Source organism: Aspergillus japonicus, assembly GCF_003184785.1.
Source record: "Aspergillus japonicus CBS 114.51 unplaced genomic scaffold BO86scaffold_7, whole genome shotgun sequence".
NCBI classification, from domain to species: Eukaryota; Fungi; Ascomycota; class Eurotiomycetes; order Eurotiales; family Aspergillaceae; genus Aspergillus; species Aspergillus japonicus.
In genome coordinates, this window is record NW_020291644.1 from 188,011 (window position 1) to 208,998 (window position 20,988).

Here is a 20,988-nt window from a genome sequence, read left to right on the forward strand (position 1 = left end):
CAACCTGTGGAACTGTATATAGTTTTGAACGTGTGCTTCGCAAAACAGTAGGAACAGCATCCCCCCCCCCTTTTGGGGAATTCACGAACTCTCCATCCACCCGGCCCACTCCCGATCCATCGCCCTCAAGTTCTCGACATCATTCGCCTCCATCACCCCGGTCTCCATCAACGCCCCCGGCAGCAGATACACCACCTTCGCCCGCTGCCCCTCCCCTTCCTCCTCATCTTCATCTCCTTCTGCCGTCCCCCCGACCCCCCCGGACGGAAAATGCACCGCATCCAAGAAATACCCGACCACGACGCGACACCGCCCGCACCGGAGCAGCCGGCGCTTCTCGAACCCGTCCTCCCGCCGCACCACGGTGGGCTTCCGGTCGGGGATGGTGGTGGAGAGGAGGATCGTGTAGTGGGGCTGGGGTTGTTTGGCGGCGGCGGCGGTATCTTCGGCTTTGTTGTTGTTGTTGTTGTTGTTGTTTTCGGTGTCGAGTTCGTCCTCTTCCTCCGCGCGGGGCAGCGGCAGGATCAGCGCGGCATCCTGGGCTGGGGGTTTGCGGCGCGGGAGCGTCGGGATTTCGCGGGTGGTCGCGAGGAGGAGGTGGTTACAGTAGCGGCAGTGGTTGGTGTGGATGGGGAGTTTTTGGGGTTGGGTTTGGGGGGGTTGTTGCTCGGAGGGGTTTGGTTGTTGGGAGGGGGTTGGTGGTTGTTGTGGTTGTTGTGGTGGTGGTGGTGGTTGGAAGGAGGGGGATTCGTGCGGTGAGGACATGGCTGTGTTCTTCCTAGTCAAGGTGTTGAGGTGTTGGGTTTATTTCGGGGGAGTTGTTCGGGGGTTTGTTTGTTTTGGTTTGTAGGTCGGGGTGAGAAAGGAAGGTGGAGGTGGAGGTGGAGATGGAGATGGAGATTGTAGGGTAGGTCGATGTCGTGGGCGTAGGTGTAGGTGTGGTGGTTGTTGGTAATGTTGTAGAGTGCAGCGCGGAAGCTGGATTGAGCTGAGATGGGTTGAGTTGAGTTGGAGTTGCTTGGAGATGACGACGGAAATTGAACTGGACGGACGAAAGACTAGGGTCGGTCCACACTTCACTCCACAGGTGGGTGGGTGCCTGAGGACGCAATCTCCTTCGGGACTCGGAGCAGAGCTACCTTAGGCTAAGCTTCTTGGGTACAGCATTTAAGGTAGGGCTTATCGATAAGGGAACCTTAGATTGCAGTGGGCTGTCATCGGGGAACTGACCTGCGACGGAGGGAGGACCTGCATGCGTCGAGGCTGTGCTGTGTTGGGAAAGCTTATTTCTTTGGTTCTTATGGATTATACGGGCTGATCGATATTTATTCAGAGTGTGGGCACGCTCACGCGGACTATTATAGGTAAAGTAAGCTCCGAGTCCACACAATCTCAACACGAAGCAGAATCGATCTCTCAGAGTGTAGATATTGTCGCATCCGTCGGAGACACAATCGCTCGCAGCATTATAAAAAGAGTACAAATATATATAAAATAGGTCAGGAAGAGCTCCGTATTCGCCGATTGGGATCAACGCCTCTCCTTAGCTCTCCCAGTAGCCTTTCGATGATACCCCGTTGCACAAGGCTCCTGGCTGATGTCTCTGTCCCAACACGGATGAATGAAAGCCTCCGGCCAATCCTCCTTGCACCATTCACCTGCAAAACCTTCCCAATCATCCTGGAAGTAATCATTATCCATCTCATACGGCACTTGGTATTGCCAGCTATTTGCAGATATCAGTGGCTATATGTCAAGTCTTACTCGGGTGAAAATGGCAGCTCGTGCTCGTATTCTCCGTCACGTCGAATTCTTCGGTGCAATTCTGGCAGGTCGCGTAACGGAGCTTGACCTTCTTGTTCTCGTCCGACGCGGGGACAGAATCTTGAGATCCTCTCTTTCTCTTGCTCCCGGCTTCCAGGGGACCATTGGTGGTCTCTGTGCTCTTGACTAAAACGATCTGTTCTTCGGGTAAGAGTAGCCGAGAAGAGAGGTGGTTTCGCGCTTCCGGCATGTCTGCACAGAGGTCTTTCACGACGTTCTGCAGGATTTCTGGGGAAGTGGATGTGATGGCATGCTCAAGCCTTCCGTCGAGTTTTGGATTCGGAACTGGCATTTTGGATGTTGAGATGCGTGGGAGTGCTAAAGAAGGGGAAAGCTGATGTTTTATCTCGTTGGTTAGGAGTCGAGTCGAGTCGAGTTGAGGCGTTCTAATTGAGGTTATTTATATTGTGAGAAGAGACGCGTCGCGCTAATTGTCCACGGTGTATCGATAAATCCTCCTAAGGTGTGACAAAGTAACGAGCGTGTGGAGAAGATGACTGTCCCAGTATCACGTGTGGCCTGTCAAGTATCAAGTCTATCGATACCACAAGCTCCGAGCTGATTGTATTGGATCTGTTTTTCTTTAAGCATCAACGACCGCGCATGCTGCCACTTGGCTATTTGGTTTCACGCTTATCATGCTCTAGACCAGTACGTAAAAATCTCGATCTATTAGTGTTGAAGATTCTACTCAAAACAGCATGTTAGTATCGAGGACGTCTCATGAGTTTCCGCCTTGTGAGCAACCCACTGGAATAATGCCGACGGCCTCTACTCCTGTAGGCCACAGAAGAGTATTGAGGTAGTGTCATCGGCCTGAAAGTCTCGACTTCGGATGAGGCTGTATCTGCAGTGCTAGGACTTGCGGGAGGTGTTTGGGCTTCGACCGGTTGTAGGCAGGAGGCGAGATAGATCTTGAATTCGGGTCCCTTGGTGCACAGATGTCTCAAGATCTTCTGAAGATCTTCTCGCGAGGCACAATCGATGGCATCGTTGAGCTCGTAGTCAGCGGGTATAACATCCTCCTTTGCGAGCTCCTGACGAAGCCTCTCGATGGCTGGCTCTTCGATGGCTGGCTTTTCAATGGTAGGCTTTTCGAAGTTGTACTTCTGGGTGTGTGTATGACTCGACGGCAGGATTTGCGGAGATATACTTCTTGATCTGGGTTCGTATGGAACAAAATTTAGGTCGATCGGGCCGCAGACGCTCCTATCAGCGATCTCATTCCTCAATAGAGCCTGCTGCACAGCCTCGAACAGCTCTGCAGGAGGACCGCTCACAAACAGTGGTGGCGTAGCTCCATCGAAGTTCACTGGGATGAACTCCAATACTGACTCGTCTTGCAGCGGCTCAGGATCATCTCGCCGTCTGCGTAATCGGCGGTAATGTCGTCGCCTTCCTAACCTTCTTGCCTCGAGTCGAGCCTCCTCGGTGAAGTACTTGCATGGTCTGCCCCTTCGGTTACCCATTGTGCTGCGATAGGACAAGGTTTGATGGCAGATACATCAGCGACGAAGGAACCACTGGGCTTTTAATGAAACAAGGTAAGTGAGCTAGCCAGTCAGTATGGTCATCACGTGATTACGCGCTTAGACGCATTGTTTGAGGCTGATTGCACGAAGTGAGAAAGTTCAAGTTTATACTACATAGTACGTACCAGTTTCCTTCGATGCTAGTCACTCTATCTCGAACCCGGAGGATTCCACCTGTCAAGTATTGTGGAGACCGGCAGTGGGCCCTTTTTTTTTGGGTCGTGTGGTGCAAGGGGTGGGAAGCTGTGGCTTCGAAATGACATGCTAGATTAGATAATTTATTTGAGTTGCTTCTCGTCTTCACCATGGTTTCTTCTCATGATTATATCATCACATCGCCTAAATGAACGATTGAACCATGAGTTGACCTGCTTCTTCCATAGAGGCTCTTATGTGAATTAGTGCTGCCTGGCCCCGGATCAACTTGCAACAGGGATGCTCTCAGCATAAGTTCTCTGGAAATGTGTCACTGTTCTCTTCAGCTTCGCATGCTTGGCGCAACCGAAGCCGCGCAGGCTATGTTCTGTTTGTATGTGTGTTGGCTTCAGCTGCTGGCCGATGTTATACGGAAAGACGAGACAAGGGCCAACGCCTTCCACCCGTATAGAATTTGCAGCTCGTGCCTGTGTCGACGGTGCATTAAACTTCTTCTCGCAAGTACTGCACCTGGCAAAGCGTGGTTTCATTTCTTCGAGGAGCTTGCGGAAGTGGTTCGGCTTTAATTCGCCTGCTTCCGAGGGAACGTGGGCTATGATAAGAATATACATCGCGAATAGGCTCGGCGCGACTACGACGTGCCATTCGATTTCAGTAGAGTCTTGAGAGCAGCCTCACTGAAGCGAGGGGGTTGAAGACCTCCCACTCTTCATGCCAACTCATTGCAGACAAATGGTTCCCAGCAAACTATTCCGATCGGTGGAATCCCATTCGACAAGGCTCGAGCGTATTCCTACCGCAGCACTCAAGGATGAATCCCTCTGGGTGTTCCTCGCGGTATTTATCACTATCAATGTGGTAAATCTTGAGCTCGTCAACGTCAACAAAGTGGTTATCGTAGTCGGGCTCGCCACGTGGTTCTAACCCGCGGCAAGGAGGCAGATCGGTTAGCATGGTTGATAACGACGAAATATGTATAACAGGGTGAAATTATATAACGGAAATTATCTTACCCTTATGCCAGTGACAGCTCATTCTTGTGTTCTCGGCCACATCGTATTCCCGTTCACAATTGCTGCAGTACGCGTAGCGAGGCTTGAATCGTTTCTGGGGGTTATCGAGATCTGCGATCGAGGTAGAGTCTTCTCGCTTCCTCTTGTTATTTGCCCCAGAGATTTGCGATTCATTGCTGGAATCTTCACCATCGTCATCATCACCATCTTCAGCATTGCTATCCCCGTCCTCGTCATCGTCCACGTTGCCATCACTTTTGATTGAGCGGTCGTCGTCGCTGGTGGGAACAGGTATTCTGTCCTCGGGCACTAACAATTCGGAGGCAATGAGGCTCCTCGCCTCAAAATTGGTCGCGCATAATTCAGTCAACACGCGCCGGAGATGCTCGGCGGGGGCTGTTCTGATGGTGCGATGGAGCTGATAATCCCCGTCGGAGTAGATGATGGTCATTCTTGCGCTAGGGATCAATGGTGTACAAACGCTGAAGGATTGGTGGACAACCTAGAATGCCAGCTGATTCTACATTTTGAAGATGAATATAAGATGAGAATTGTTGTGACTCGCGTGGGTTTCTCCAGGTGCGACGCGAACGGGACACGCTACATCGCGGCGGGAAAAAGCAATGCCAAAAGACCGGGATCCCATTATCGCTATAGCGGAAGAGACGATGCTTATAACGAGGCTCGAAGGCGGGGAAGCTGTCGTACCTCCGATAACCGAACTAGATTTGGCCGGAGTCTTCCTGACTATGACTAGACACTTTCGTGTACAATTATGGCAGCCACGATATCAAGACATTGAAACTCGGACGTATCTATGAGGATCTGAAGCCAAGTCGCTCCACGGCACATTCAGCTTGTCTTCAGATCTTCCTGGACAACCTTCGCTAGTCCCTTCAAGTTTGTCCCCTCGTTCAGAATGCTGAGAGAAGAGATGTCTGTCTTGAATGTTTGGTAAAATTAGGTCCGGAACTCTGCTGCCAACATACTTGCCATCCCGAACTTGGTTATGGGTGTCATGATGTCGATCATATTGACTGGAACCAAGATCAACGACGAAAAGCGCTTGACGACCACACGAACTATGACACTCAAAAGTCATCCTCGCCCGCTTCTATAGCCACCGCTACAGCCTCAGCTAGAGCGGAGGCCGTGACTGAGCCACCAGAGTTGCCTTGTCGGTTCAGAGCACTTGAGAGAGGCAAGGCGAGGGCATCGTTCAGTCCCGGATTTGTGCCTTCGAAGGCCTTCGTTCTGGGCTCCTTCAACCCGAGGGGCTCCAAGCCGTTAAGAATATGGCTATCAGTTAGCGGATCAGTCGCATTGAACTTTCTCGGGCTGAAAAATGAGGGCTATATCTACGCGCCTGGGTAACCCTCTTTCATTGATGGCTTGGGTACCTTTCCTCGGCAACAGGGCTTTGATTTCTGGGTTCTCCTGAAAATAGGATAGCCAACCTCATATGCCATACGCAGACCGACGGACGTAATAAGGAGCTCTTGGGAACGTCTGTGGTGAAAGAGATTGTTAAGAAAGGTGATTTATATCTCCGTTGGCCAAGGCCGGAAGTACCTCAAGCGAAAAGACCATACCTGTTGGCTCAAGCTGATAGCTTTGACGCCTCTCGTGTCATCGAGCTCCCATATCGTGAGTTATGGGTACAGACTCTAGTCCGGTTCCTCAGCGCGTTTCTCCCGCATACGGCCTTTGACTGGCTTTTTTACGGGTGGCTCAGCTTGAAGGAACTGACAATTATGCTCAGAGATGGAAAGATTGGCGCCTTCAGGTTATCTTGGTCCCTGTCCATGTTGGCATCATTTGGCCACGAGTGCAAATTATAATTATACATCTTGCCTCGTATTCCACTATATCCAGCGCGCGGGACTTTCAGATCTGATCTGACTACAGCTTACGGAACTAGGGCATGAACAGTTCATGTTTGGAGGAAGAGCGACTCCCCTCTCTTCGCCATCTTCGGCTTGTTTGTCTAGAGCGAGGTATTGGCCCATCAGTGTCTCTATTCTGGAATCACACCGGCCAGAGTCAGCAGGTACGTGGGCATTTTGCGGAATTCTCGCTGGGAGGCGCGAGGGATCGGCTGTTGCTGTTGTTGATGTCGGAAATCATAAACCTTAATTACCTAGTCACCTTTCATAGAGAATCATTGGGGTGTACATACAAGAATTTCGAAGAGCCGCCTCCTTTCTTTTGGTGCATAGGGATTGGTTCCACCTTGGATCAAGGCGAAGGGTATCCTATTGCTGGTTTTAGAACAACAATTCATTTTCAAGGGTGCTTTGAATTCGGGTATATATATAGTTTTCGGGGTACAGAGAGGAGGGACCAAGTATTGTACGTATGCAAATGCGATGAGGTATGCAGGTCGTATCTTTGACAAAGCTTCCGGTACCTACGAGAGCCAGGATGTATACGCAGTAAGGCTACAGGATAAACACCATTATTTCGTCGGCTTTCACTTGATCAATTGCAATTCTCAATCCTTGGAAGATATGATAATTGAGAGGTATGATAAAGGCGCAAAAAAAAAAGAAATGCTTTGAGGGCCGAGCGTGGATCGAACACGCGACCTCGAGATCTGCAATCTCTTGCTCATACCACTGAGCTACCGACCCTTTTGGAGCGAAAGTTTGGTGTCTTGTTCTATACAGTACTGCTGTATTTTTTCTCGGATTGTCTCTCTTTACTGCCTCCGTGGCTTGTATTTGGTCATTTTAACCAAGTTATAGGTCATCGGAATGTGAGAACTTGCTTTCTCGACCTCTACAAAGCCCTTGCTGAAGTACACCAGGATAATTATGGATATATGCTGTGCATATTATTCGCGATGATCAAAGCATGATATGATGGGTGAAGGATATAAAATGTGGGAAGATAACTGTAGTCTTGCGCTTCTGAGAGGGATTGTATGTGAATAAACCCCTTTCTGTGTAAAGCTCGAGTGACCTTATGACTATTCAATTCAAGAAGATTCACCTTACTGCTTACAATGTCCAAGTCCTCCGAGACACTCCCCTGTGGCAAGAACAGCCTCCACAGCCCCCTTGGAGATATCCCAAGGCTGACACAGAAGTTTCCGCAGACTCTCGATTGCACTGTATGGCTCCCTTGTCTGTCGATGTTGGGGCCGGAATCTCTTTGCTTATGGTTTCTCGTTTGGCAGCGCACTCTTTGCTCGGAACAGCAGTTGCGAGATCGCACTTTTCTGCGTCTCGGGTGTTCTCGTTACCATCCTAGGAATTCACCAGGTTTGACCAAATTGTCAACACCTGATGCATCTGATATTTCCTGTGCATCTCCGAAAGGAAATGATCTCGTGATATAATAGGTACAGCCGCGGACACTTCATCCCTTTTGAGACCCTGTATCTTACCCGTCTCTATGTCCAGTTTGTCTAGCATAGCTCGTCTTTGCCGGCAAAGGTACGGTACAACTACTGCCCTTAGTTGGCGCCTTGGCCGTCTCCAAGACGGTCCCGTGGAGGCACGGCACTCCCTGGTATGCTGTTGGGTCTACGCTGGTCATTGTGGCCAACGCCATGCAATGCATGACGACCCTTCCACATCCAATAGCTTCAGATACGGCGCCACAGTCACCAACGGCATCGGTACGGGATATATCTCAACGCCCCATTTGCCCTGGTCCGGTCCCTGATTCCACCCAAGGAGAACTTCAACACCATTGGCTCTAGCATGTGCGCGAGAGGCAAAGGATAAGTCCTACCCTTGAATTATCTACAGACAACTTCATTGTGCCGAATCTGGCACAGCACAGGACCCCGGCACTCTTTCCCTCGATGAATCATACGCAGATCCAGAGCCTGACATCTGGGATTAGGGCGAGCCTTCGGGTGAGCTTGGACCTATCAGAGTAGTAGCAGATTTTGGAGGCGATCGTACATGCGACTGTCATTGAGTTCTTGGCCTCTGGGTGCTTTTTGTTTTGGTTTGACTCAGTTAATGGAGAGGAAGAAGATTAGGGTTCTTTGAACCGTGGTATAAGGCGGACGATAATTTGGGCGGGCTTTTTCATAATATGTCATATTGTTACATTGTCGAAATGAGGACATCTTCATTCCTCGATGGTCTAACGGTCATGATTTCCGCTTGTCAATCCCATTTGGGAACAAGCGCGGGAGACCTGGGTTCGACTCCCAGTCGGGGAGATTTCGTTTTGCTTCTTGGCTATTTTTTGCCCGCACCAGGACATGAATGATACGACAGACAGGAGCGCAGACTTTCTCGGTTTTCATGCAGTTGTTAAGAAATGCAGTGGTCTTGTCGAGACTCATAGTTATCTCCAGATTTCACAAGTTAGAACTCAATTCCTGTCATTCAAAGATTTGTACATAACCATCGACTCACAGAACAGTCCAAATCTTAATCTTACTCCTGCATGTTCTTGCTTATATCCGACAAAGTCACTGCTGACATTACGGTGGTGCTGCAGAGGATTCTTTGATGATTTGATTTGCGGCTGCATCTTGGGAGTTGGGGAAGGTCAGGAAGGGAACGGATATCAGGGTTGGTGAGTATCATACCGATTTGTGCTTTGCTAGCAAGAACTATGGGCTGTATACTCAATCTGGGGAGAGGGAAACTGGGGCTGGGTTTGTAGTTTGTTTCTGAGCATTTTCTATGGCAGGGTGCATGATCTTTTCATTGGTAGGGGCTATCTACGATTGTTATGATTCTTCATAAGGGTGGAACAAAACGGGAAGCCATATCAGGTGGTCTCATCACCGCTCACAGCTCGGTGATAATCCGAGACACTCATCAGGAATGGTGGAGGTCGACTAGACGCAAATCTAGTTATCGCCGTAGACATCACCTGCAGCATGAACCGCTGGGTCCGCCGGTCTTCACGGCTCAGCTTTTCACCATCCATAGCCGAGAACCACTTGTCCAGACCGATGTCCTTCAACCAATTCAGCGCGAACGACCCCACGTGGACTTCAAAATCCACCAGCAGCCGGTAAAGCGGCGTCGGAGGAGGCACCGTCCGACACGCGAACTCCATCTCCTCTTTGGAAGGCGGAAAGCGGTCTTCGCTGCTGCCAACATTCAGCCGAGTCACAATCGCATTGATCAACTGGTTCCCGAATTCGTTAGCCATGAGCCTATCGGCCAGGATATACGCCTTGACAAGGCCTTTACACTCGGAACTTGGGTTATAGGTTGAATGGTAAAGCCATGAGGAATACTCCCCGAACGTGCCTGGGTCGACGCCGGGAAGCCTGACAGTACGCCGCGTGCCTTCTTTCCATGTCCCCGCCAGTGCTTTGTTGAAAAACTCTGATGACGAACGTGCTTTTTGTTCGGGGATTCGATACATCGTAGTACCGTGAGGGCCTACCAGTACTTTGATCAAAGTGGTGGATGGTTTGGGGCGCTTCGGTTGGCTGGTATTTTTTTGCGTGTGGTTAGCAATCTGTGGAAATGGAGACGAGGGGACGAGGGGATGCTGCCATGCTCACATCCTGGCATTGTTCTGAGGAGATGCCTGCTTCGGATTCCTCTTTTGTGCTCTCTTGCTTGCCATTGAGGTCTAAGTTGGTGAAATAGATAACAGGGTTTAAGGATAATCAGATCTAGCTTGTTGGGATAGTTGATAGTCGGTGTGCGAGTGTCCAAGAAAGCAGTGATAGAAGAATAGCGCATTTCATTCCGCCTTTCCTGTAAGTCGATTTGGGAAGTCCATTTGAGAAGGAAGGATCCTCTGCACTGTATTGACACCCCACCTATACTGATATTGGTTGCCTTACCTCTCAGGCCAGGTACGAACAGGGTGGTGGTTTCCGCGTCTCGTCTTCCGGTGAAGGTCCTTTTCCTATCGACTACCCAATTTCACATCATACACATACCAGGTACTACGTATACATTCAACCTCCAACTGACTACCTCGCTTGATCCTTGGTCCTAGCCAATTGGAACCATTCCTTCTTGAAGCACCTAGAGAAGATACCTAGACCTCGAACATTCATCCACCGATGTCTCTACTCAGACTTCTCACTGAAACTCTTGAAGAACTCGAGAACTCCTGTCACTGCATCCTCGGAAAAGAATACATCCTCCATCGCCATGCTGCGCTCAATCAAATCTCGACCTCGCGCTAGCATATCTTCCTCGTATTCCTGCAAAGCACGGTTCAACTCTTCTGCACTCACACTATCGAATCCCGCACCGACACCGCAATGCTTGACAATGCTATCAGCCAGCACGACAGCGTCATACAAGCTGCAATTCACCCCTTCTCCCACAAAGGGTGTCGAGACATGCGCTGCATCCCCCAGCAATGTCACCCCAGGTGTCTTCCCACCCCAACAAAGCTTCTCGGGCTCCATCCGATACAACGGCCAGGCACGGAAGGGCCCCTCCGCGGTTTCGACAAACTCCCTCAGCTGCGGTCCCCATGTGGCGAAGTACTCGTCCGACGAGAGCAGCAGACTGCGCAGTTGCTCGGTGCGATTGTTGAGATCTTCGTCCCCAGAGGAGCTGTTGTTACACTCGCGGTGGTGGTAAAAGTTCTCGGGGGATTGCAGCCCAAAGTATACGCGATATGTGCCATTAGAGACTTGCTGTATGGCCAGCTTTTTATGATGCCCGGCTGCGAACATGCTTCCTGGTCCGACGAGCTCTTTGGCGGTGGCGAACCCAGGGTTCTCGTGTGACAAGCGGCCCTCGATGAACATTTTGCCTGAGTATACAGGCTCTGCTGTCGTGATCTGCAATGAAGGTAGACTTACATGTTAGAGGACTCTTGACGAAAAAAAAAGGGGGCATATCATCCGATTGGGAGGAGCTCTTGTGTCCTCGAAAGACTCACCAAAGGACGGACTTTACTCCAAGCCCCGTCTGCCCCTACTACCAACCGGAACCCAGACGCAATGGTTCCGTTCGTGAAATGAATGACTATATCACTAGCTTCACTAACAGCTTGGCTGCCATCTGCCGCTCTCCTTTCGACGATTTTCACAGCATGACCCCACCGGATCTTGTGCGCTGGAATCGACTCCAGGAGCAGCTGACGAAGATGCAGACGGTCGATCTCAGGAGCATCCCTCTCCTGGTCATGGCGCATCGCCGTAGCTCCGTTTGGATAGATCATATGAAAGCACGAGGCATCCCAGCGGGCGAATCTGCTGAACTGATCGAACAGGTCGGCGCGGCGGAGCGCCAGTTGACCTGAGGAGGGGCGGAGGTCAAGTGTGCCTCCTTGCTGCCACGGACCTGGAATGGCGGTCTCATCGCGCTCGTATACGATGTAGTCGGTGATCCCGTTGATTTCGAGAAGGCGAGCGAAGAGTAGACCACTTGGCCCGCCGCCGATGATCGCAATGGATGGGTTTGGGTTCATTGCTTGGGTATGGATGTATGCGGCGAAGAGAAAATGAAGAAGCTCGAGAAGTGTCCTCTGTTACGAGAGAAGAGGTTAAATTGAATGCTTATTGACATTCTACTTCGGGTACGCAGCCGTCATAAGGCATACTTATAGCCCTCATTGTCGCGATTCCGCATCTATGGAAGGGCCGCGGAGTGTCCGTTCGAGCGTTCTGATTGGCTCATCCCGGAGGCTCCGAACCAAAGGACGATCATCTCGGACTTTCCATCGCCGACGGCCATCATTTCTTACATTGAACTACTAGTTTTGCTTCGAATTACCTGGAATATAGGTGGCAGGCTCGCTGCTCCGAATCTCCTTCCGAGGCCGACCAACCAGGTGCTTCTACCATGCAACGCAGGTTAGCCCAGTTTGCGGTAAGCTGTACTGTTGATTGACCGCCACCGGAACAATCGCCACTGACATGCACAGTGTGACTTTTGCAAACAGAAGAAGCTAAAGTAAGCTTACATATATGCTCGCATGCTTTAGAATCCTGACTAAAGGGAAGCAGATGTTCCCGGGAGCTGCCGAAATGCAATACTTGCAAGCCATGGCCAGGCGAGTGCATCTATTCGAGAGATACATTCGACGTCAAGTCAGTCAAGCACTATTGAGCCCATGTAACATGGGAACTAATTACGAACACTGTCAAGCTCTTTGGGTAGTGGGTCAATCGATGAGCGTACCATAGAGAGCCGACTACAAGATCTTGAGCAGCTAGTACAGCAGCTGTCAAAATCCGTTGATAAAGCTTTACAAGTCAATGCCTCAGCACCCGCTCGGACCGATGATCCAAGACTATCATTTCAGGCTAACCAAAGAACTGTGGTTGAGAAGGATCGTATCAGTCCGAAGCTCTATATCGGCCCGTCACATTCATTCTCGTTCTTGCGAGAGGCATCAGCAAGCATCGAGAAGATACCCCGACCACAGAGCGATGCTACTCACCAAAGCGCCCGCTCCGAGCTTCGATATTTGTCTAGCCAGTTAGGTACGAGTCATGTTGAGCAGATGACTGAAGAAAGTGCCGCAGTCTTTCATGTACCCTCCAAAGCAACGGGACACCGAATGATCAGTCGTAGGGCTATCCGATTAGTGCTTCATGTTTTACACTTATAACTAACATCAACGCGGGATAAACCAGGATTCTTTGAGATAGCCGACCTTGGCAACCCATTTTTCACCAGTCCGTCGGACGACGTCATTATGCAAGTCGTCTTTGAACCACATAGGGTTCAAGAAAAGGCTTGGGTCGTCTACTTCAACTACATGCTGTTGGCGGCCGTACCCGTCGAGGGGGATAGCAAGGAGGCGGCAGTGTTACGTCAAAACGTGCACTTAGCCCTCAACAATAGCAGCATCTTCCTTGAGCCGCGCGAGGTCAATGTGCAAGTACTGGCCTTTCTAGCCATGCATGGTGAGGACTACGCCGCGCCCAATACCTCGTGGATGTTGCTGGGGAGCGCATGCAGGCAGGCTGAAGCGCTGGGCATGCACATATCCAGTTCTCAAGGCTCGTTTGAATCGCGACAGCATCACTTGTGTCTCTTCTGGCTTCTCTTCCTGATGGACAAATCCTGCTCTCTTGCCTTCGGGCGCCCTGCCTTCTTGCCCACGGCTTTGTATCACCATGTCCCTCTGCCGGACGAAAGTACCTTACTCATGTTCCAGCCCCATACTCGTATGCACGGTACAGAAATCCCCCAACGAGTATCTCATTTCGGTGCACAGATGCTCCGTTGTTCTATAGAACTAGCAAAGCTGATGGGGATTCTTGCGGATGTCCTTGCTACCGGTCACTCCACAATCTACTCACGCGCGGAACTACGTTCTAGGCTAAATGCTTGGTACTCGAGCTCAAACCAGGTGGGTATCCACCCCATCTCTCAGTTCAGAGGACTCTTCTCACCTCAATACAGCGTATGACAGAAATTCTGGAAGCTGAGAGAGCATCATCCACCGCCGACCAAGTCCGGGAAATGACCCTCGGCATCAACAGCATGAAGTTCCAGTACCTGCACGTGCTAATCCTGCTACTCAAAGGCGAAGAGTCTTCGTCAAGTCTCCGATTGTCATCTGCCCGCGAAGCCCTATCCCTTCTGACGTCGATGGTCTCCAATTGGAATTCCGTATACAACGGTGTCACCTGGTAAAATGCACCTGCTTCCTGCTTAAAATGGTGCTAGTGAAACTAATCACTAACTGGGGGACTAGGCACCTTCTCTACTATCCCTTCACCTCTTTCTTCGTCATCTTTGAAAACATCGTGCACCATCCAGGCCCGGTGACACCTACCGTTGAACACGATCTCAACCTCCTCGCGACAACGGTGACGTATTTCACAAGCATGCGCTCGCAGATGCGTCTCCTGGCGACCCTATGTACCAGGCTCGAGCACGTTGCGGCTATCTTCTTGCAGCTCGCGAGGAATGTTCACTCCACTTCCACTGGAACTGAAAATCCACCATACGAACAGCACGGTGACGAGCACCGTCAGATACATCTAGAAGAATCCAATGGTGCCAGCTACCTTGACTTGCTCCCGGCTGATATGGGGGCTTTGCCTGGGCATAGTCCTTCATGTAAGGGCAAGGAGGCTCGCCGGACGTTCGATAGCATGTTTGATTGGTTCTCGTGGGATACGTATTATGGAGATTTGTAGGGGAGGTATTGGTAGAAGATGTATATTTACGATCGTGGCTGCTGGAGAATGCTAGGAACAATCACCGGATAATAACTGCGTGGGCGTTTTGCGCGGGCGTAGGCGCCGAATCGCCAAAAAAGGGTTAGATGCGCGGTCGCTTCCCCCACATGTACATACAGTACATGTACGGTACGGAGTGTGAGTTACGGAGTACTGTACGTATATACACTCAATGCCGAGCTCCAGTCGTCTTTACCACAAGCCATCACGCGATGATGGGTGTTTCTTGACGACAACGAAATGACTGATCATCCCATCTTTCTCCAATGCCAGATATGAAGGCTATCCGAGCGCGCTTCCTGAGCAGAGCTCTTGGAGCCACGATTGCCGATCGCTGTCACCCGCGCGATACATTCATAGCAGCTCCTTTTTCTTCCAGCAGTTCCAGAATGGAGGATAATATCGCGGATCCAAAGCACGACCTTGAGGCGCTCAGTCAATTTACCTCCGGTCGTTGGCTTTGGAACGAGCGACAACAACTGCCTGTCGCTATGTTAGGTTCGACCTTTCGACGCTTCTGGAACTAGCTACCTCCGCGATCGGATCACGATCGTGCACCCAAGTGGTGAAGGTCTCGGAAGGTCAATATAACAAAGTCTTCCAACTCATCATGGACGATGGCCGCGAGATGATTGCGGAACTTCCCAATCCCAATGCAGGCAGACCACACTGCACGACCGCCAGTGAGGTCCGCCACTATGGACTTTGTATGGCCTGCTTCCCTTTTCTTACCGCGAAGTCTTGTGGGTGCGTCGGGACTAACACTTTGCTAGGTGAGGAACTTTCTGAGCCTCCCTGTTCCCAGAGTGTACGCCTGGAGTTCTCGAGCATCCGAGAACTCTCTCGGAGCAGGGTATATCTTTATGGAGAAGCAGGCCGGCGTGGTACTATCCGATGTGTGGGATACCATGAAAGGAAAGCAGAAGGTCCAGATTGTGTACCAGGTTGTCGATATTGAACGGCGCCTCGCGGCCACACGGTTCTCCAAGCTCGGGTCCTTGTACTATCAAGACGACCTTGCTAACAACTCCGATGCTGCTGATGCTACGTCACCGCTATATCTTGATTCGACTGGGAACGGAGTGCGGAGCAAGACGTTTGGCATTGGCCCGACTAATCACCGTTCTTTCTTTGACTTGGGGAGAGGCGCATTGGACATTGAGCGTGGTCTGTGTAAGTTCATTCGCTTGGTCTGGTAGTATTCTCCTGTACTTACCAATGCACAACTTACAGGGTCAACCGCCCCCGGAATCATGGCGGCTGTTGCGCGGAGGGAGATGGCAACTACAAAGGCAGGTCTCCGGTACCCCCTCATGCCGGAAGGTCTTTTCCATGGGCCCCGACAATACCAGCCTAGTCTTGCCAAAAAGCTCTCCACGTTGGCCAACTATCTTCAGGTAGCGCCTCGTGTTCTCCCGGCAAACATGGCCACGCATGCCTCCGTGTTATGGCATGGCGATCTGCATTCGCAGCACATCATGGTCGACCCCCAGGACCCCGGCCGCATCGTGGGCATCCTGGACTGGCAGTCCGTCAGTGCCCGCCCGCTTTTTATGCAGGTGGGGCGACCGGCGTTTCTGGATTACCACGGCCCCGTCCCCAAGAATCTGGAGAAGATCCCCTTGCCGCCCGGTTTCGACTCCATGGGCCCCGACGAGCAGCAAAGGGCCAAGGCCCTCCATCTGGCGCAGTCACTGCACAACCTCTACTTGGTCCGGTGTCTGCAGCGTCACGAAACAGTCTTCCACGCGATACGGGCCCAGGATACGCTCCGGCATCAGGTCAGCGTGGTGCCGGGATTGGTGCTGATGGACTATGAGCCGCTGCTGAGCAGCCTCCTGACGGATGTCAAGAAGGAGTGGGCCCATATTGTCGGCGTCGGAGCAGATGGCAGCTCGCCGCGCACGCCCTTCCCATTACGGTTTCTCGGACGAGGAACTCCGGCAGTGGGAGGAGGACAAGGTTACGTTCGTCAGACTTTGGCCATGCTAGTGGTGGAACCTGTCAAGCCAAGGGAAGCGGACTTCGGAGTATATCTTGAGGAGGCTTTCTGAGCAGATCCTGTGACGAGGTTGGGGCACATCTTGGGTGCCGTCAAAGCAGGAGAGGACTCAACATAGGTCAAAAATCTGGCGCTTCGTTGACGCAAGTTAGCTAGCATGCAACAACCACCGTTGACATGTTCCATGGTAGGCAAAGCAAGTTTGAATACTTGGAGCTATTTCCGCAGTTTGTCGAATAGCAATCGGAGACTATATATACCAAGCCTGTCTTGGAAGATCACTTGCCTCCCAACAGACACCACCTACCTCTACGTCGATCCAGGATGGCAACAACAGACCAGTCGCAGGAGTCAGTGACGCACCCGGTACCTCCATTGCCGGAACCACCGCCAGCAACATCCGACAAGGACACCACACTTCGTGATGCTCGTAAAACACAAACGTCCAAGAGCAAGGCTTCCGACAGCCCTTGGGACATCATCGTTCAATATCCCACGCAGCCTCCAAATCCCAACGAGCTGAAGTGGTGGAAGAATATCGCCCCGCTCATGGGCCGCCTCCTCCAAGTCGCACAATACCCTCTATCGCATCAGTACCAATACCTCCTCTTCCTCCGCAATCAGCTCGTACCCTTCCTAGGCCCGTACCCGCATCAATGGCGCAGCCTGCTAACCATTACGGGCCACCCATTCGAGATGAGCCTCAATTTCCAGGGCAATGGCTCCGCGTCGACCGTGCGTCTTACCATGGAACCCATTGGACCGATGACAGACACGGCCCATGACCGCTTCAATCAGGTGGCGGCCGCGCAAATATCCGCCCAGGTGGCAGCACAGGGGCTGAAGGCCTTCGACATGGAGTTGCACCGGCAGATCATGGGCTACTTCGCCGTCTCCGGCGAGGAGGAGCAACGGCTCGTGCGCGACTACATATTCACGCCCCACTCGGTGCAAGGTACCTACTGCATGGGGTTTGACTTCCTGCCGGCCGGTATCATCGCAGCCAAGGGCTATGCGTTCCTGGGCGTCCGGTGGAAGCTCGCCCCGGCGGCGCTGGGAGCCACCGTTCTCGAGTGTCTGGAACGCATGCACGCGCGAACCGGGACCGGGAATGTGGCTGCGGCGCGAATGGCGGTCGAGTATCTAGAGGCCGGCAATCATTTCACGGAATTCAACTTTCTGGGGTGGGATTATGCTGATGCGGCGACGTCAAGGTTGAAGCTCTACGGGATGTGTGGCGGCGAGAAGCCCCCAAGTCTGGAGAAGGCGGAGGATGTGTGGACGCTGGGAGGGAAAGCGCAGGGGGAATCGTGGTGTGAGAAGGGTCTCGAGCTGCTGCGTCGGCTGTGGGCGTATCTGGTGGAAGATGACGAGGCGGGAATCTGCAGCTGTGGACGCCATCTGGCTGGAAACTCGGAAGAGCAGCAGGAAACCCACCGGCAGAGTTGTTTGGCCAGGCAGCTCTTCGTGTTAGCTTGGAACTACGAGATCCATCCGGACCGCGAGACGCCTCTCCCCAAGATGTACCTGTCGCTGCATCGGAAGAACGACTTGTTTGCGGCTAGGGCTCTGGCCCGGTTTTTCCGGTCACTTGGTTGGGAGGATAAGGCGAATACTTACGTCAATGACCTGCAGTATGTTTTGTGAGTATTCTCCTCTTTCTTTCCGCGATCACCTTTTTGTGTCTTTTTCTAACGGGGCTGGCAGTGCGCATGAGGATCTGAGCCGAACCACTCGGATCCACAGCATCGTGTCCCTCGCGTATCCGGAGGGGAAAGGAGCGTATGTGAGCATGTACTATCATTCCTGCTTGGAGTATGGGACTTCTCTGTTCGAGTAGTACCTTCATTGCTTGCGGATTTGAGGAGGGAAATGAATATGGCCGGGCGAGGCGAGCCGGAAGACTTCAATGTAGTAGGTGTGAAGGGGTGCCCGGTGGTTACTGCCAGGTCTTCGAACACGGCAAAGTGGGCAAACACTCCATACTTCCAGGTATCTTCGGCTAGAGAGTAGTAGTACAGTGCTCGAGCATACCATTACATGACTTGAAGCTTTGTGTTAATCTACTGATATGCCCCGTCCAAATCCATCTTGACTAGCTCGCTAAAACTCTCTTAGTCAACGTCACAAGTCTTGCCATTGCCGTGATGACCCGATGTAGATAAAGCCTATGGCCCTCCACGTGTAGCCAAAAACAGATAGATCGATTATCACATTGCTGATCTTCTCAGTTTTCCAAGGGCCCAACCTTCACCTCTGTCCTTCGCTTCAGATCCTCGAATTCTCGAGCCTTATCTGCTGCGACCTGTCGTGCCCTGATCTTCCTGGCGAACCGTTTCTTGCCACCATGCCTCAGCTTCGTAATAATATCCGCCGCCTGTCCTCGAGTGATATCTGTAGCCGTGATCGTGCCGTCACGGATCTTAGCCTTGTTGAGCCTCTCGAGCTGCGGCGGCGTGGCCGGTTGCCGGCGCCATGGCTGATGGGCAGAGATGTATCGCTCCTCGAACTCGACACCAGCGAATGTGTCCGCAGCGTGAACAGCCGCTTCAAAGTCCGCTACAGAGGCAATAAGACGAGGTCGGGCATATTTCTTGGTCTCTTGAGATGATCCGAATTGCAGGACATGGTGCACCGTCCATTTCTCGGGCTGCTGCTGCTGCTCCGACTCTTTGTCAATAGTGAGCCATCCCGCTGTTCCGGTCAGAACGTATCGATTCTCGGCGACCCGGACCCAGGCGTAGCGGCTCAGAGAGCGAATGTGTCTATCCGACTTCATGTCATTGATGAGGTCATAAATCGTGTCGTATTTGGTGAAGGTGAGCTTGATGTCGCCCGATTGAGCCGGGTCCTCGGCATAGGATTCCGGAAGTTTGGAGTCGGGCTGCTCTCGGTAATTGTTTTCGTCGTCTTTCTTCTCTTTGATATCCTTCACTTTTGTCTTCTCCAGTATTTCATCCGGGTGTAGCCCGAAAAGGGTCGGTGTGGAAATGACACCAGTTTCCAGGGTGGCTACCATATCGATAATATGGCAGTCTTTCTTGCCAGGAAACAACCGCAGCCCTCTTCCAATCATCTGGATTAAGAGATTGCGAGAACGGGTCGGTCTTGCAAGTAGTACGCAATCAATATTAGGAATATCAGTGCCCTCCGTGAAGAGTCCACAGTTCAGAAGCACCGGATACTCCAGGTTCCTGAAGCTGCGTAGTTGCTCATCACGGACATCCTTAGGGGTTTGCGAAGTGATATATCTCGCATCGATCCCCAGACTCCGGAATTTCGCGGTGAGCTCTTTAGTGTGCGCCAGGTCCACGCAGAACACCAAAGTAGACTTGCGGCCTTCCGCATTGGCAAGCCATGCTCGCACAGTAATGTCGTTGGTTTTATCCGTGTTGACTGCTTCGGAGAGGGAGCCGACGGCGAAATCGCCGAATTTGTCTTTTTTGACCCTTGCTAGGTCAACTTGCGAGCGAACGGTCGTGAACACGGCGTTCGAAAGCCAGTTCTCATCGATCATATCCATATAATCCTTATGATACACGATGTGATCAATGGCAGCGCCGAGCTTGAGGCCATCAAAGCGTGAGAACGTGGCCGACACTCCAACAAGAACGGGAGAGTTGGGTGAAGGTTCGTTGAGGTCGAAATGAGCCAAGGCAGTGCGGTAGGTTGGCGCAACGATATGATGCGCCTCGTCGACCAGGATGAGCTTGAAATGTGCTGGATTGAATTTCTCGATCCGGTCCTTGGACGTCAGACTCCGCACCGACGCGATGATTATGTCCCCATGTCCTGTTGCCACGGTATTCCCCATCTCGATCTCGACGGTCCGATCAGGGTAGGCAAGTCGACAATGCCGGGCGGCTTGTTCGACGAGCTCCCTTCGATGTACGAGAATCAGCGCTTTGTCGTGCTTTCCATTGCGCGGCGGAACGCGTCCGATGAGCTGGGTGAAAATGACCTGAAGGCGCGTCAGTCAGTCGTGGCCCTCACTTTAATCTCAATGCTTTTTTCCATACGAACCGTTTTGCCCGCGCCCGTGGCTAGTGAGATTCCCAGGCGCTTGTGACCTTGTTTCAGGTGATCCAATACCGACTGGATGCATTCCTCCTGGTAGTCCCGAAGGACAATCCCAGGCGGTTCGGGAGCTGCTGCTGCAGGTGCTTCATCTGCGTATGCTACAGCGGACCTGTAGCGCAGAGACGCGAGACGTACATTGGGCTTCCAGGGAGCCCTCAGAGTCCTCAACCCAATTGAAATGGGAATCGATCCCAATTTCCGGCGAATACGGTCCATTCAGATGCCATGGAGTGAAAGCGATAAACCTCCCGCGTTGAACCGAGAGACGCCTACGGA

General features: G+C 51.9%; 10 protein-coding genes and 2 non-coding genes across 12 annotated transcripts; 4 read left to right on the forward strand and 8 right to left on the reverse strand.

Annotated features, from left to right (window-relative positions):
- Nucleotides 1-81: 81 nt before the first annotated feature.
- Nucleotides 82-1,024, reverse strand: BO86DRAFT_407339 (uncharacterized protein; the record flags this gene model as incomplete). Its single annotated transcript, XM_025674258.1, has 1 exon — nt 82-1,024. The coding sequence occupies exon 1, from the start codon at nt 763-765 to the stop codon at nt 82-84; it is 684 nt and encodes a 227-aa protein (XP_025530800.1). The 5' UTR covers nt 766-1,024.
- Nucleotides 1,025-1,753: 729 nt separating this feature from the next.
- BO86DRAFT_396543 (uncharacterized protein) lies at nt 1,754-2,116 on the reverse strand (the record flags this gene model as incomplete). The annotated part of the gene is made up of 1 exon (XM_025673406.1): nt 1,754-2,116. The coding sequence occupies one exon, from the start codon at nt 2,114-2,116 to the stop codon at nt 1,754-1,756; it is 363 nt and encodes a 120-aa protein (XP_025530801.1).
- A 351-nt stretch (nt 2,117-2,467) lies between these two features.
- Nucleotides 2,468-3,293, reverse strand: BO86DRAFT_376531 (uncharacterized protein; the record flags this gene model as incomplete). Its single annotated transcript, XM_025670540.1, has 2 exons — nt 2,468-2,493; nt 2,576-3,293. 2 exons carry the CDS (start codon nt 3,291-3,293, stop codon nt 2,468-2,470), a joined length of 744 nt encoding a protein of 247 aa, XP_025530802.1.
- Nucleotides 3,294-4,259: 966 nt separating this feature from the next.
- BO86DRAFT_396545 (uncharacterized protein) lies at nt 4,260-4,976 on the reverse strand (the record flags this gene model as incomplete). The annotated part of the gene is made up of 2 exons (XM_025673407.1): nt 4,260-4,432; nt 4,526-4,976. 2 exons carry the CDS (start codon nt 4,974-4,976, stop codon nt 4,260-4,262), a joined length of 624 nt encoding a protein of 207 aa, XP_025530803.1.
- A 2,109-nt stretch (nt 4,977-7,085) lies between these two features.
- Nucleotides 7,086-7,158, reverse strand: BO86DRAFT_t83. Its single transcript has one exon. It is a non-coding gene; the product is annotated as a tRNA-Cys (tRNA).
- A 1,460-nt stretch (nt 7,159-8,618) lies between these two features.
- Nucleotides 8,619-8,708, forward strand: BO86DRAFT_t72. Its single transcript has one exon. It is a non-coding gene; the product is annotated as a tRNA-Asp (tRNA).
- Nucleotides 8,709-9,268: 560 nt separating this feature from the next.
- Nucleotides 9,269-9,877, reverse strand: BO86DRAFT_396547 (BTB/POZ domain-containing protein; the record flags this gene model as incomplete). The annotated part of the gene is made up of 1 exon (XM_025673408.1): nt 9,269-9,877. One exon carries the CDS (start codon nt 9,875-9,877, stop codon nt 9,269-9,271), a length of 609 nt encoding a protein of 202 aa, XP_025530804.1.
- Nucleotides 9,878-10,528: 651 nt separating this feature from the next.
- BO86DRAFT_440215 (FAD-dependent oxidoreductase) lies at nt 10,529-11,899 on the reverse strand (the record flags this gene model as incomplete). Its single annotated transcript, XM_025676195.1, has 2 exons — nt 10,529-11,267; nt 11,369-11,899. 2 exons carry the CDS (start codon nt 11,897-11,899, stop codon nt 10,539-10,541), a joined length of 1,260 nt encoding a protein of 419 aa, XP_025530805.1. The 3' UTR covers nt 10,529-10,538.
- Nucleotides 11,900-12,203: 304 nt separating this feature from the next.
- Nucleotides 12,204-14,936, forward strand: BO86DRAFT_209810 (Zn(II)2Cys6 transcription factor). The gene is made up of 7 exons (XM_025666826.1): nt 12,204-12,300; nt 12,356-12,384; nt 12,438-12,521; nt 12,580-13,004; nt 13,071-13,792; nt 13,846-14,075; nt 14,141-14,936. Exons 1-7 carry the CDS (start codon nt 12,274-12,276, stop codon nt 14,586-14,588), a joined length of 1,965 nt encoding a protein of 654 aa, XP_025530806.1. The 5' UTR covers nt 12,204-12,273; the 3' UTR covers nt 14,589-14,936.
- Nucleotides 14,937-15,019: 83 nt separating this feature from the next.
- Nucleotides 15,020-16,684, forward strand: BO86DRAFT_416401 (aminoglycoside phosphotransferase family protein; the record flags this gene model as incomplete). The annotated part of the gene is made up of 5 exons (XM_025674971.1): nt 15,020-15,128; nt 15,158-15,318; nt 15,404-15,803; nt 15,864-16,488; nt 16,525-16,684. The coding sequence occupies 5 exons, from the start codon at nt 15,020-15,022 to the stop codon at nt 16,682-16,684; spliced, it is 1,455 nt and encodes a 484-aa protein (XP_025530807.1).
- A 136-nt stretch (nt 16,685-16,820) lies between these two features.
- On the forward strand, nt 16,821-18,666 carry BO86DRAFT_209812 (aromatic prenyltransferase). The gene is made up of 2 exons (XM_025666827.1): nt 16,821-18,275; nt 18,340-18,666. Exons 1-2 carry the CDS (start codon nt 16,957-16,959, stop codon nt 18,470-18,472), a joined length of 1,452 nt encoding a protein of 483 aa, XP_025530808.1. The 5' UTR covers nt 16,821-16,956; the 3' UTR covers nt 18,473-18,666.
- BO86DRAFT_386486 (DEAD/DEAH box helicase) lies at nt 18,664-20,975 on the reverse strand. Its single transcript, XM_025671342.1, has 2 exons — nt 20,656-20,975; nt 18,664-20,593 (listed from the first exon to the last, which is right to left on the reverse strand). Exons 1-2 carry the CDS (start codon nt 20,926-20,928, stop codon nt 18,860-18,862), a joined length of 2,007 nt encoding a protein of 668 aa, XP_025530809.1. The 5' UTR covers nt 20,929-20,975; the 3' UTR covers nt 18,664-18,859.
- Between the last annotated feature and the right edge of the window lie 13 nt (nt 20,976-20,988).

Excerpts from the sequence above, each read along its gene's own strand:
- BO86DRAFT_209810 (XM_025666826.1), top strand. The coding sequence starts at position 12,274 with ATGCAACGCAGGTTAGCCCAGTTTGCG. Across the intron at positions 12,385-12,437 it reads TGCAAACAGAAGAAGCTAAA|ATGTTCCCGGGAGCTGCCGA; the intron begins GTAAGCTTACAT and ends AAAGGGAAGCAG. Across the intron at positions 12,522-12,579 it reads AGAGATACATTCGACGTCAA|CTCTTTGGGTAGTGGGTCAA; the intron begins GTCAGTCAAGCA and ends AACACTGTCAAG.
- BO86DRAFT_209812 (XM_025666827.1), top strand. The coding sequence starts at position 16,957 with ATGGCAACAACAGACCAGTCGCAGGAGTCAGTGACGCACCCGGTACCT. Across the intron at positions 18,276-18,339 it reads AATGACCTGCAGTATGTTTT|TGCGCATGAGGATCTGAGCC; the intron begins GTGAGTATTCTC and ends CGGGGCTGGCAG.
- BO86DRAFT_386486 (XM_025671342.1), bottom strand. The coding sequence starts at position 20,928 with ATGGACCGTATTCGCCGGAAATTGGGATCGATTCCCATTTCAATTGGG. Across the intron at positions 20,594-20,655 it reads CCACGGGCGCGGGCAAAACG|GTCATTTTCACCCAGCTCAT; the intron begins GTTCGTATGGAA and ends ACGCGCCTTCAG.